At 31.3% G+C, this 13,195-nt stretch overlaps 3 protein-coding genes and 1 non-coding gene across 4 annotated transcripts; 1 reads left to right on the top strand and 3 right to left on the bottom strand.

The window, feature by feature from the left end:
- Positions 1–1,209: 1,209 nt before the first annotated feature.
- On the bottom strand, positions 1,210–4,537 carry LOC123291501 (valine--tRNA ligase-like). The gene has a single exon (XM_044871808.1). The coding sequence runs from the start codon at positions 4,526–4,528 to the stop codon at positions 1,313–1,315; it is 3,216 nt and encodes a 1,071-aa protein (XP_044727743.1). The 5' UTR covers positions 4,529–4,537; the 3' UTR covers positions 1,210–1,312.
- A 1,507-nt stretch (positions 4,538–6,044) lies between these two features.
- Positions 6,045–10,325, bottom strand: LOC123293185 (protein suppressor of hairy wing-like). The gene is made up of 3 exons (XM_044873917.1): positions 10,037–10,325; positions 9,627–9,797; positions 6,045–9,021 (listed from the first exon to the last, which is right to left on the bottom strand). The coding sequence occupies exons 1-3, from the start codon at positions 10,193–10,195 to the stop codon at positions 6,856–6,858; spliced, it is 2,496 nt and encodes an 831-aa protein (XP_044729852.1). The 5' UTR covers positions 10,196–10,325; the 3' UTR covers positions 6,045–6,855.
- A 933-nt stretch (positions 10,326–11,258) lies between these two features.
- Positions 11,259–12,691, bottom strand: LOC123293213 (stromal cell-derived factor 2). Its single transcript, XM_044873956.1, has 2 exons — positions 12,548–12,691; positions 11,259–12,149 (listed from the first exon to the last, which is right to left on the bottom strand). The coding sequence occupies exons 1-2, from the start codon at positions 12,633–12,635 to the stop codon at positions 11,563–11,565; spliced, it is 675 nt and encodes a 224-aa protein (XP_044729891.1). The 5' UTR covers positions 12,636–12,691; the 3' UTR covers positions 11,259–11,562.
- Positions 12,692–13,104: 413 nt separating this feature from the next.
- Positions 13,105–13,176, top strand: Trnaa-ugc. Its single transcript has one exon. It is a non-coding gene; the product is annotated as a tRNA-Ala (tRNA).
- The last annotated feature ends 19 nt before the right edge of the window (positions 13,177–13,195 follow it).

Genomic DNA, 13,195 nt, shown 5'->3' with positions numbered 1-13,195 from the left:
CGTTTTCTGTAAGTGTAGTGTCCCATTTTTGACCGCAAGGGCTAAAAACTTCAGAACCCAACCAACTCCTTTATAGTCGACAAATCCAACCCAACCAACTCGTAATTACAACAATTCAGAGTTATCAAAAACTAAAATAAGAAATGTTCAAGACAACAAAAATGAAATAAACAAAAAAATCTAATAGAGTTACGTTAAATCCAATAGAGTTATGATAGTAAATTTTTTTTCTAAATCGAGACTGCTACTGGATTCGAACTAAGTAATCACCAAAATAACAATTACTTTTCCACACCTCTACTGACTGAGCTAGCTATACTTCAAAACTTAGCTGTAATATTACATAAATAATGCTAAAAAACATATAGTAGTAGGTTTTCAGACGTCAGCCACAAGATAATACTGTCGTGAGAAGATCTATCAGAAATATACTTAAGATAAAATAGTTTTTTTTTTAAAATGAGTGAAATGGTCTTTTAAACTATAAGGGTGATTCCATATGGAACTGACACTACATTTGACCCAAAATACGTTTTATATTGCGTCATATTATGAATGCTATTATATTAGTGGTTGTAGTTTAATTAAGTATAGATTTATGGTTGATTCTACAATTATTCCTCTGTAGTAAAAAATGTGCTCATAGAACTTGTCTCTTATGATATATGATTTATTTAACAAAATGCAAATGTGACTGACACTACATGCAAAAGAAAGTCGCTTTCGGGAATATTTTTAAACTTTGAATATCTTCCTTTATGCAGTATTTCTTATTTTAAAAATAATCTGGGGCCAAATTACATAGAACATAATTTGTTTGGAAATTTGGAAAATGGTAAAATAAAGAGCCTAAGTATATTAGAGTCAAATTTATTAGGAATATAAATCGTGGCTGACACTACAGAACAAAACGTGACTGACACTACCGCCACTTTGGTTTGAATAATAGTTGTATTTTGAGTTCTTTTTTTTTAAACTTTAGAAATTAATAATACAGGACACAAGATAGGAACTTCAAAATTATTTTAAAGGTATAAAAATGTACTAAAATGCTATTTTGAGTACAATTAATAAGAATTAAACTCACTAACAAAATTTAAAATAATTGAACTTTTAACTTTATAAACACAAAAAACGAAATTTTAACTTAAGCTTAACATTTACGAGGAAAAAATATTTCAAACATGGTATACTTCTAAACTTTTTCATGGAATCGCCCATAAGCGTAATTACGATTGGCTAATTTATATTGACATAACTACATGGTAGTCGAAATTTAATTGAAAATATTTTAAATATTCAAATCAAAATTCTACATCGATTGTTTTTTTAATATTTGTATTTTCTTTAATTCTTCCGTTAATTTGTTAATTTTTTCACGATGTGCATCTTTCACATTCTGTGATGCTTTTAAAATGTATCCTTCCTGTGTCGTGACCATAAGTAATTTTTCTAGTTCCTTCTTCAATTTGATTTCTTTCTTCGACGTTAAATCATTTGTCTCCTCTTTATTTGTTGTAAATGAATATATTGTACAATTTGATCCAACTGTATCCGATATAATCCTTATATTATTATCAATATGTGATTGATTATTATTGATTGAGGAAATTGAATCAACAATTTCACATTTTAAACCAACTAATGTTTCAATTATATTTAAATATTGTTTGTATAATGGATTCAATGTTTCGATGTAAACTAAATATTTTTCTTGATTTTGTTTCTTGTTCATAGAAGTTTCTGGTGGCGTTGGTGTTGTCATAATTTCAATGTTAATACTTTTCATTCGACGTATTGCAATTACCAATTCCATTAGGGTATTCACATCTTTCTCTAATTCGATATTACGCCATTGTTTGTATTGTTTAAAAACTGGAAAGTTAGCGTCATTAATGTTGGTAACTAGTGGTGATGTAGCATCTAATAATATTTGAGGGTATAAATGTTCGCTCATATACGGCATGAATGGTGCTAGGCAGCGTAACCCAACCTCAAGGCATGTAGACAGTGTAACGCAATGGCCATAAGCTATAAGAATTTTATCATTATTTTCTTTTTCTTCTTCGATATTCAATGATTCTTTTGCAATTTCTTGTTCTTTGAGTATCTTTAAACCAGGCTTTGTACACTCCAGATATATATCACAAAATTCTGTATAAAAGAAAGTCTTTAAAGCGCCGGTGGCAACATGAAGTTCAGCATCTTCTAGAGCTTTATTGACGATTTCAACCAGATATGTTAGTCGGCTCATAATCCATCGATCCATTAACGATATACTTTGACTACCATAAACGGTGCTGGTATATTTATCGTATATTTCTATTATTGGTTCAGAGTTATAATCAGCTGCTACTCTTGTTCTTGTTTGTTTCGTGAGAATTTTTTCTACAAGTGGTGATGGTATATTCTTATAATATTGTTGTATACAATCTATTGCATTTCGCGTATATTTTGTTGCTTGCCAAATTTTATTACAAAATAATCTATTTGTATTGCATTCGGCTACATTAAAATTGATGAAATGACTTTTAATATTATGTGAACATAATGTGAATCGCAATGCATCAGCTCCACCCGCTGGTATACCATTTGGAAACATTTTCGCTTGTCCATCCGTTGCCTTTTTAAATTCAGCTTCAGATAAAAGACCAGATTGATAATTCTTTCTAACTTGACCATTTAACTCCTTTAAAGAAATGCCATGAATAATATCATCTGGTGAAATAACATTCCCTAAGCTTTTAGACATCTTACGACCATCTGCATCACAAATAATACCATGCAGTAATATCTTAGTAAAAGGCAACTGTCCAGTTAACTCTGTACCCAACATCACCATACGTGCTACCCAAAAAAATAAAATGTCATGTCCCGTTTCAATCATACTTAACGGATAATATTCTTTCAAATCACTCGTCTGTTTTGGCCATCCAAATACGGAAAATGGCATTAAACCTGATGAAAACCATGTATCCAAGACGTCTTCGTCTTGAACAATTCGAATATTATTAGTTCCTAATATTTTAACAGCTTTCATCATAGCTGAATTCTCATTTTTTGCTGCAATCCATACTGATTTGTCTTCAGTTGAATCAATTTCGCTACAGTGAAATGCAGGAATACGATGCCCCCACCATAATTGTCGTGATATATTCCAATCTCTAATATTTGTTAACCAATCAAACCAATTGCGTTCAAATACTTTCGGTTCAATTATCAATTTTCCAGTTTGAACAGCTTCTATTGCGTTTTGCGCCATATTCTTACAATCGACAAACCATTGCGGTTTTAATAAATATTCAATTACATCATTGGATCGGCTACATATTGGTAATATCATTTTATGATCTTCTTGACCCCGTGCCAATGACATTTCATGTAAATTATCAATGATTATTTTACGTGCATCAAATCGTTTGACACCATTTAACAATGTACTCTCGTTAACATTTTTAATTAAGCCTTTTTCATCAATTATTTCTAATGAAGGTAAAGAATGTCGTTTAGCTACTTCATAATCGATACGATCATGACCAGGTGTGATTTTAACAGCTCCTGTTCCAAAACCACGATCAACAAAGTTATCGAATATTATTGGAATTGGTTCTTTACGAAATGGATGCCAAACATATTTCCCCCTCAAATGTGAATATCGATCATCGTCAGGATGTACAGCTACTGCCACATCACCAATCATTGTTTCTGGTCTTGTTGTACTAACAACTAACTCCTCATCAGAATTATGAATTTTATATGCAAATTTATGCAGAACACCGAATTGAATATGTTTTTTGTAACCAGGAACATAAATATTAGTTGGTCCTACTATATCAAGTTGATCGAGTTCTATGTCTGAAATAGCTGATTGTAAGGTGCACGACCAATTCACTAACGATTTCGAACGATATATTAAACCTTTATTAAATAATTGTATGAACGCTTCAGTTACAGCATCGGTTTGATGCGGATCCATTGTAAATACCATTCGATCCCAATTTAATGATGCACCTAATTGTCTTAATTGATGTTCAATCGTGGTTGCCTTCTTGTGTGTCCATTTCCATACCTTTTCAACAAATTTCCCACGACCTATATCGTGTCGTGATTGTTTTGTTTCATTTAATAACTTCTTTTCGACAATCACTTGGGTCGCAATACCAGCATGATCTAATCCTGGTATCCATAGTGTAGAATGATTCCGCATTCGATGCCATCTAACAATCGAATCTTCTATTGCTATAGTTAAAGCATGCCCTAAATGTAATGTTCCTGTTACATTTGGTGGTGGAAGAATAATACTAAATTTTTCTTTTGAGTTCGATTTCGGTGTGAAATAATTATTTTTCTCCCAATTTTTATATTTATTTTTTTCAACATCTTTTGGAACATATGCAGTTGCAAGTTTGTCTTGACATGATGGAGTGTTCTTCTTCCATGTAAATGTTGAATAAGTACGTTTTAATTTGTTAAAAATTTGATGTTTGCGTGTCACTTGAAGTAAATGAACTTTAATTAAAATTTTCATTTTTGAATTATTATATTTAATTAAAACGAATTACAAAACGGTATAAAACGAACATTTTTATTCACGTTTCATCACATGGTTTATAATCATAACGATATACGATAGATTTAGGTGTACTTTAATTTATAAATTCTTAAACCTGCAGCTCTTAGAATCTTAGCAGAGACAAATCTAAAACTGGAAAAAAGTTCGCTATAAAGCTATTAAAAAGTAATAAAGAAAAAGTAATTCTTTCTCAAAACGTCATACTTAAACGCAGGCTTTAACAAAATAGTGTGGCAAAAAAAAGGTAAAAATTACTCGTTAGAGGACTGTCTATTTTGATCCCAAATTAATAATATATGGACTTATTTGTTGTGGTATTAAGGTAGCAATATATCCGTTGGGTGTGTAGTGATGGTAGGTAGAAACGATATTACATAAAAATATTTTTTTACCATAGTTCAATTAAGGTATTAAGTTTAGTCCCAAGTTTGTAACGTTAAAAAATATTGATGCTACGAACAATTATTTAGTATAAGAGTTCATGAAAACGCCTAATTAGTACATTTTCGGTTGTCCGCCCGTCTGTCTCTCAACAGGATAGCTCAGAAACGAAGAAATATATCCAGTTGAAATTTTTATAGCGTGTTCAGAAATTAAAAAGTGAGGCCGAATTCGTAAATGAGCAACATAGGTCAATTGGGTCTTGTAAATCGTTAGAGATAGTTTAAAAGTAAAAAATGTTCCTTAAAAAATGAACAGCTTTTGTTTGAGACATTTTTTCGCAAGACATCACTGTTTACCCGTGAGGGCTCAAATTGTATAGTCTGTATTATATGGGAAGTGAAGAACGTGCTTGTGGTACTACAAGACAGATATGGTCTGAGTACAATCGTAGGTGTTCCGAAGTTCTCATATCACTTCCAAGGGCCTCTGTTCGCAAAGTTGTTACGACTATCACAGGACACTGGCTGGGCATGAGGAGATGGACTTACTTGAGCCAGCCTCTCTTTGACGACCTCTCCGACCTAAAGTCAGTAGACGTCAAAGCCCTCCTTCCGTTCTTAAACAGCTTCAAATGGTTCATGGAGTAGTGGCCGGGGATGGACCAACTCATTTACGCGGTATCACAACGGACCCTATGGTTTAAGTGTGTCCCACCCCAGAACAATCACTCTAACCTAACCACACACACATAACTGATATTATGGGAATATCAGTTATGTGTGTGTGGCTTTCTTTACTTACATGAAGAACAAACGATTGCTTTATTAACACGGTCTTTCCATGGAATTTAGGCAAATAGGGAAAACAAAGATAAAGAATAGTTATTAATTTTATTACCATACATGTATTCATATATTTTTATAAACGTTTTTACAAATTATATTAATGTGAATTGCAATTAAAAATCAAAATATTGACCATAACATTTATTAAATAATAATCATAATTAAATCATTTATTTAAAAAAAATTGTATTGTAATAATTATAAACATTGTAAATATTTTAATAATATTTATTATAAGGGATCAAATCTGGCACATATAAGGCATCAAAATAAATCAAAGGATTTAAATAACATTTAATAATTCAATACAGGCCATGTACAAGATGTGAAAAAATGACTTCCCCAAATTTTTATTCGTGATAAATCAAAATGAAAGTTATAGTTTACACCAAAACAACGGAGTTATAGGCTTTAACATTTTGCGCATCATTTTGTACTAGTGGTAAATCCATTGGGTTATCGAAAACACGTTATTTCGAACAAAAATAGCACTAGCACGCTCCAATTGATCATCTACTCACTATCTCCTCTTAATAACATCATTGCCAGTCTAGTTTTATCTTTCCGATATATTTTTATGTTTTTGGTCAACGGTGGGCAACCTTCAGTCTGCGAAAAGTTTGTATCCGGTTCGTTAGATGTTTATTAAGTAATTATGTAACTCTTTGTATCTTTTATTTGAAAGAGTTAAGAAAAAGTATTGATTGAGTCATTTTTGTATACTCATCCGAGTAGTTCCGAGTATCATTCTCCAATTTTAGACATTTTTCACATTTTAAAATTTAGAGTAGTAATTTCGAACACCCTGTACAGTATAAACTAACGAATATTAATAAATTGTGCTTTTTTCGAACCGTCTATTCGAGAAACGAACATTTTTATTCGAATTGAGAGCGTAGCTCTTGTGAGTTGTAACTTTCATAATTTAATTCAAAAATACTCTTGGAATCAATACTCCGCCAATTTTTGTACACAACTCTTTACTGATCAGAAGGCATTAACGCTACGTTTAATGACTTATATAAACAAAATAAAATTACAAATTTTGTAAAATTACTTTACATTTATCTGGGATGTATCTTCCGGTACATCTGCCGTTGTCTTCTCACCAGTTTCTTCTGATACTGCCTGTAGTTGTTCCTCTTTTATTTTGACTGGGGTAGTAGTACTAACTTTTTTCGTACCATAAGTACGAACTGATTTTTTTATTTCGTTACTTTCTATTGACGGAGTAGATTTCTTTGGTGTCGTTTCATTCTCGTCTTTCTTATTTGCAGTGATATTTTTCTTAATTTTCGGTAATGGCGTAGATGCTGCTATCGGTGACTTTAATTTTGTGCCATCGATTGCCGATTTCTTTATCGGTTGTTTTAATAACATAGCTCCACCTTTCATCTTAATTTTACCCTGTCGAGCCATTTCTTCAACTTCGGCTTTTGACATCAAAACTTTTTGAACTTTCACAATTTTCTCACCAATTTTCATCTCCATAATTTCACCTTTTGTCCATTTTTCTTGAGGTAAATCAATACTTACCGAAGGAGTTGGAGCTGCAGTTGGTTGAGGTGTTTCAGTTGGTTTGACTATGGTTGCACTAGCAGTTTGTTTCTTTTGGCCTTTGCTGGCATAAGTTTTCGTACCATCAGGTTTTATTATTGGTTTAATCGTGTCTTCAACTTTTTTAGGTACTTTCTTCTGTTGAGTATTTTCATCTTCTTCATATAAATCATCGTTTTCCGCGTTGCTATCATGTTCGGATTCCGAGCCAAGTTCATCTTTGATAAATTGAGCATAGTCTTTGATTTTTGTAGGTCGTGAAGAACGTCGCACTGAATTATCTTGCTCAGATGTATTCATTTTAGCTTCATCTGCTTCAGATTTACCATCTTGCGTATTATCTTCTTCATCATTGATCGAATTTTCTGGATCAGTAAAAATGTTTATGGAATCATTATTCGCATTAGTCGCTTCAAATAGCTCAAATTCTTCTTCTTCCTTATCTAAATTACCAACACATTGATTTTGTTCGTGATCTTCTAGATGTTTAGCGGTAATAAAAAGGTAATTACATTTTTCACACGGATAAATGTTACCGTACATATGGGATTTTACATGTTCCCGAACTAATTTTAAATCGTCGAATTGTTTAAAACAAAATATACATTTAAGGGAAACCATTGAATGAATTGTGGAGTGTCCAATAAGACCATCTTTTCGTTTATATTGCATCGTGCATTCACTGCATTTGTAATTATACTGGGGTTTACTAGATGTTTGCTGTGGATTTGCGTAATGTCCCCGTAAATGTCTCGTTAAATGATGGCTTAATAAAAATGTACGGTGACAATATTTACATGGATAAGGACGTATACCCGCGTGTGTGGTAACATGCCGAGCTAATTTTGCTGGTGTATCAAAACTTTCTGTACAATAATTACATTTGTGTGGTTTATCCGTGCGATGTGTTTCTTGATGTCGTTCTAAACCTTGTTTGAATGCGAAACTTTTATCACATTTGTCACAACTGTAGGGTCTCGCCTTTTTATGGATTTGTTCATGACGTTCAAGCTCTTCTAATGCTAAAAATGTTCGGTCACATGTTGTACATAAATATTTGGGGATTTCAACATGAATTTTTTCATGACGATGTAACAATGTTGGACGAGCGAATGTTTTCAAGCATGCCACACATTGGTATGGCTTTTCTCCGGTATGCACAGCTGTATGTTTAGCCAAATCGTATTTCGAAAAGAATAGTTTATTACAACGACGGCAACTAAATTTTCGTTCACGTCCATGATTCCGCATATGAATTTCTAATAGCTGTTGTAATGGAAATGATCGATCACATTTTGTGCAGGCATATACGCTTAAATTTGGAGTGATATTTGTAACTTCTCCTCTGGAATCCACCGATTCTTCCACGGTACCTTCAAATTCATAATTTTCGTTTTCTTCATCTTGCAAGTCTTCCAATTCTTCAACGTCTTCCATTTTCGTAGCATTTTCATTACTGTAATCTTCCTGATAAATTTCCCCTTCTTCCATTTGAATTTCTTCTTGAATTGATTTTTCTCGTTGAGTTGCTTGATGTCTTTCAACATTTTCAGATTTTTGTGTTGTTGAAGAATTTGGTTTGGCTCGTTTTGCTGGGGGACCTTGAGGTTTTGGCGATTCTTCTGTTAATTTCAATGGATCTTCGGGTTCTTCTTCATCAAGCTAAATTTAGTTAATAAAGTTAATCTATTAAAAAAATTATAGTATATACATATAATAAAAAATAGTTTTCTATCGAATAAAAATAATTCTTCTAGAATTCTTAATTAATAGTCATGAAAAGGATTCTTCGAACACCTCTTAATGTACAAATAAATTCTCCTAGAGCACATTTTCTAACAAAAAATTGTTTCTCTTGAATAATATACAGTGTGTCCCCGGATAGAGATAACTATACTTCATGTAGGAATATATAAAATTAGTTTTTCTTAAATGAGAGACATCTATTATCAGAATAAGAGATACCAGAATGTGTTTATAAAATAAACGTTAGTAAAATGGTACAACATCCTAAATTAGAGAAATTACATTTTTAGGTTTATTTCAGTTTTCAGAAAGTATTTTGAAGCATTGAGAACCAATTCCTGAGCAATAAATTAACTTTTAAAAGTAGATTTATGCAGTAAATCAGAAAAAAGCGACATCTGTCGTTAAATGTAAAAAAAAATTGACTTTTCACTTTTCTTTTTTGGATCAAAAGTCGGTATTAATATAAAAATAGAAATTTGGGGCTAAATAGATTTAAACAAAAAAAAAAAGACTTTTACCTCTAGAACTTCCTTGATAGTTAGATTTGGTTTCTTAAAATTTCCAGTAGCAAGGAAGAGTTTTAAAGCATCATCAGATTGTTTGCAGTGAGTCTTGAATTTATACGATCTACTAGTTTGTAATCGGCATATTTTGCATATTAATTGAGGCATACCATCACTTTGAAATACCTAAAAAAAATTGAAAAATATATTTTGGGTGTTCAAGAGTTTACAAGTTCATTAAATAGGTGGCATAGTAAGTTGAAACGAAAAGCACAAAAATGTCATCGCCATTAAAATATCAATTTTCATATTGAAATATCCTTATTAAAGCTTTGAATAATATCCTAAATTACAATTAAGAATTGTTATGAATAAAAAAAATGTATTGAAAATTTTTAATTAATATTGATATCATGAGTACAAACCTCAATTGATACACACGCCATTATTTGAAGCGGTAATGGAATTAAATTTTTGGAACGAACATCTTTCTCATAAATACTCGTTAATGGTTCCTGATCTGTCAAGCAAAAACGACATATTCGCATGGATTTTAAAATTACTTTACGATCCACTTGTGACATTTTCGTTAAATCATGAAAATTTTCTTTCGGAAATGTTACACAAATTTGCGTCAAAGACGCCAACAACAAGCACACACAAGTACACAATAATGGTGGTCAGCTAAGATTTGGGTTCAACTGAACTCATTTAAGTAGCTGAAAGTGGTGAACAAATGAACTAATGTAAGCCGTCATTGCATAGAAGTTCACTCGTTTGTGTATAGATGGCATTATCATTTTCCCTTAAAATATTTAAAATTATACTTTAAAAGTTTTAACAAATGTTATATTTGATATATGAAAAACTAAAATGTTTATTGAAAACATTGCTAGAAAAAATGAAAATGAATTTTTTTAATTTTAATGAAGTTTCTCTTACAAAATTAGTAACTAAAAATTATTTAGTTCAAGTTGAATTTACACTTACTCTAAGTCGAGTACACGTATTCTTATTTTATCATATAGAGGGAGCCAATTTCTTTAAATAATATTTTTAATTATATAAGAATGCATAAATAAAACACCAAAATAAAGACTACGTTTTTATCAAAATACTGGCGCTTTAATCACAGATTATAAATTATTACATAAATAGATAGGCAACTCTACTGTACATAAAATGTTGTCCAAAAAGCCCCCTGGAGTAAGGCACTTACAGTGAACTAAATTTCGATTTTTGCCCCAATTTCCTAGATCAGTTTTTTGTATTTTATAAATACGTATTTCGACTACCAAGTAGTTATCATCAGTAAGAATTAGCTAGTCATTGTTACTCTTATTATGAATGTTACTCTTTGCTAATTTTGTGTGCAGTCCGCCACCAAATTAGCAAAGAGTTCCTTAAGTGTGTACAAAATTTCATGCCTGTTGATCCGGCAGTGGTTTCAGCAATGCGTTGATCGATCAGTTTCTTCTTTTATATATATATAGGATTTATAATTTTCTTTATACTTAGAAAATGGACATGCGGATCGCCAAAACGGACGGACATAACGCAGACGTAACTTTATAATAATGGATAATATGAATGGAAGAGAAAACTTTTTTGAGGTTGATAAGTTACCGTTTATTATTTTAAATATTATTTACATATACGTAACTTCCAATGTAAATTGTTTGTGTCCAATTCTTACAAAAAACTCAATTAGTCAAAAGGTGTTTTAGAAATAAATGCAAGACATTCATACAAATTTTTTGTTTTAAATAAAACTAATTTACAATTAAAAAAATGCTCTAACTACAATTCCCTTAGCAATTTATTTACGAAAACAATAGCCAAGGACGGCACTTGAAACATAACGAGATCAATCGCCATTTTATCATGCACCGCCATGGATAAAAAAATCACTCATACAATTACAAATAAATAAAAAAAACTCCTAAAATATTTATAATTCCGTGTGAACAGTATGTGATAATTCAGGCTCAGGTGCATGTAAAAATAATCCTTCAGCTGCTTTCCAATAAACAGATCCTCGTAAACTGGACACTCCAGCAATCTCAATTTGTCCACTAATAGGTCGGCCAAATGCTCGTCCTGTCGCACACAAATATTTATCAGTCTCAACATGTTTTAACATGACACTCTCATCTCGTAGCCATTTATCACCAGAACAAACTAGTTCCCAGTGGTCTCCAGAATCACCTTCTCCGTCACCGCTACCGTAACAAGATATTTCTTGACCCCCCGATAAAGGCGACTCAAATCGATGTGAATGTAAATTTTTATGTGTAGCTAAATGTTCTAAGCGGATAATTGAACCGCATTTAATTGGTTCACCACGATTACATAATTTACCAGTGCCTGCTTTTACTAACCAATGACTGTTTACATCCTCTGTCAATTCAGTACCTGTTACCGATTGTTGACCACTACCAGTCCCATATTTTACATCGTGTGAATGTAAACGTACTTGCAGATCGGAATTCATTAATTTTAGAACAGTGCCGCATGTTACATATCGTTGTTTTGCAGCTGTAAAATATAATTAACATTTAATTTGAGGTTAGGAAAAACGTATAAAAATATCAATCAAATAAAAATCGTCGTTATTAAACATATTATTCGAATCTATGATATATTATTCAAGATTAGTGTTTAGTTCTTCCCAGAACGATTTTTTTCTAATTAATACCGCCCCCCGACGAAAATTTATCGTATAGTACCCTAAAAGGTCATAAACGATACATTATACTTAGGTTTCAAATAATGTTTTTTTAACCATATTATCGAATAAAAGATTCTGTAAAAATTTATTGGAATATTATAACGCAAGAATAAAAATTTAAAAAGGAATCGTGGACCAATCGCGTGTCATCTAGTGTTCATTATAATGTGAATTTAAAAAGAATAACTTGAAATTACTAACTTACCATTAACATTTGTGCTCCAGCAATTGATATTTAAGAAAAAAATTAATAAGACGCTATTTCTTAACAAACTATTATTTATATTAATCATTTTTAATTTATAAAATTAATTTTTTACTTAGATTAAACTAATGTATACGTCTAATCATCAAAATTTGTTTCGCTACGCTATCTAGCTTTTAAATTTGAATTACCAATTTGACAGCTTGAAAGTAAGTGCTGTCAACTAGTATCAAATTATATAAGTATTCTTTAATTTAAAAAAAAAAAATTATTAGTTTTTCATAAAAATTTAGAAAAATGAATATTAATGAAGGTAATAAGATTACTATTTTATATTATCCGTTTATTTGAATCAAAAACTTTGTGATCATTTCTTTACAAAAAACTACAAAAACTTTGTGAAAGATAAGAGAAAGCCATATAAAATCATTTTCTATTTTAATTGATGGTTAAAATATGTTAAGTAGTTTAATTAATTAACTATACATCAGGTAAAACTGGAATACAGGAATTTTATACTGGAATATAATGATATAACAGAACTTGTAAATAACATCGGGGATGTAGCTCAGTGGTAGAGCGTTCGCTTTGCATGTGAAAGGCCCGGGGTTCGATCCCCCGCATCTCCAAATTTTTTTCATATTTTTT

Source organism: Chrysoperla carnea, chromosome 2, assembly GCF_905475395.1.
Source record: "Chrysoperla carnea chromosome 2, inChrCarn1.1, whole genome shotgun sequence".
In the NCBI taxonomy this organism is placed as follows: Eukaryota; Metazoa; Arthropoda; class Insecta; order Neuroptera; family Chrysopidae; genus Chrysoperla; species Chrysoperla carnea.
This window is presented reverse-complemented; position numbering and strand designations above follow the sequence as displayed.

What these genes read in the sequence shown, in the direction of transcription:
- LOC123293213 (XM_044873956.1), bottom strand. Translation starts at nt 12,635, where the DNA reads ATGATTAATATAAATAATAGTTTGTTAAGAAATAGCGTCTTATTAATT. An exon ending in CTGGAGCACAAATGTTAATG is followed by an intron (nt 12,150 to 12,547) that starts GTAAGTTAGTAA and finishes TATATTTTACAG; the next exon opens with CTGCAAAACAACGATATGTA.
- LOC123293185 (XM_044873917.1), bottom strand. Translation starts at nt 10,195, where the DNA reads ATGTCACAAGTGGATCGTAAAGTAATTTTAAAATCCATGCGAATATGT. An exon ending in TGGCGTGTGTATCAATTGAG is followed by an intron (nt 9,798 to 10,036) that starts GTTTGTACTCAT and finishes AATTTTTTTTAG; the next exon opens with GTATTTCAAAGTGATGGTAT. An exon ending in CTATCAAGGAAGTTCTAGAG is followed by an intron (nt 9,022 to 9,626) that starts GTAAAAGTCTTT and finishes AACTAAATTTAG; the next exon opens with CTTGATGAAGAAGAACCCGA.
- LOC123291501 (XM_044871808.1), bottom strand. Translation starts at nt 4,528, where the DNA reads ATGAAAATTTTAATTAAAGTTCATTTACTTCAAGTGACACGCAAACAT.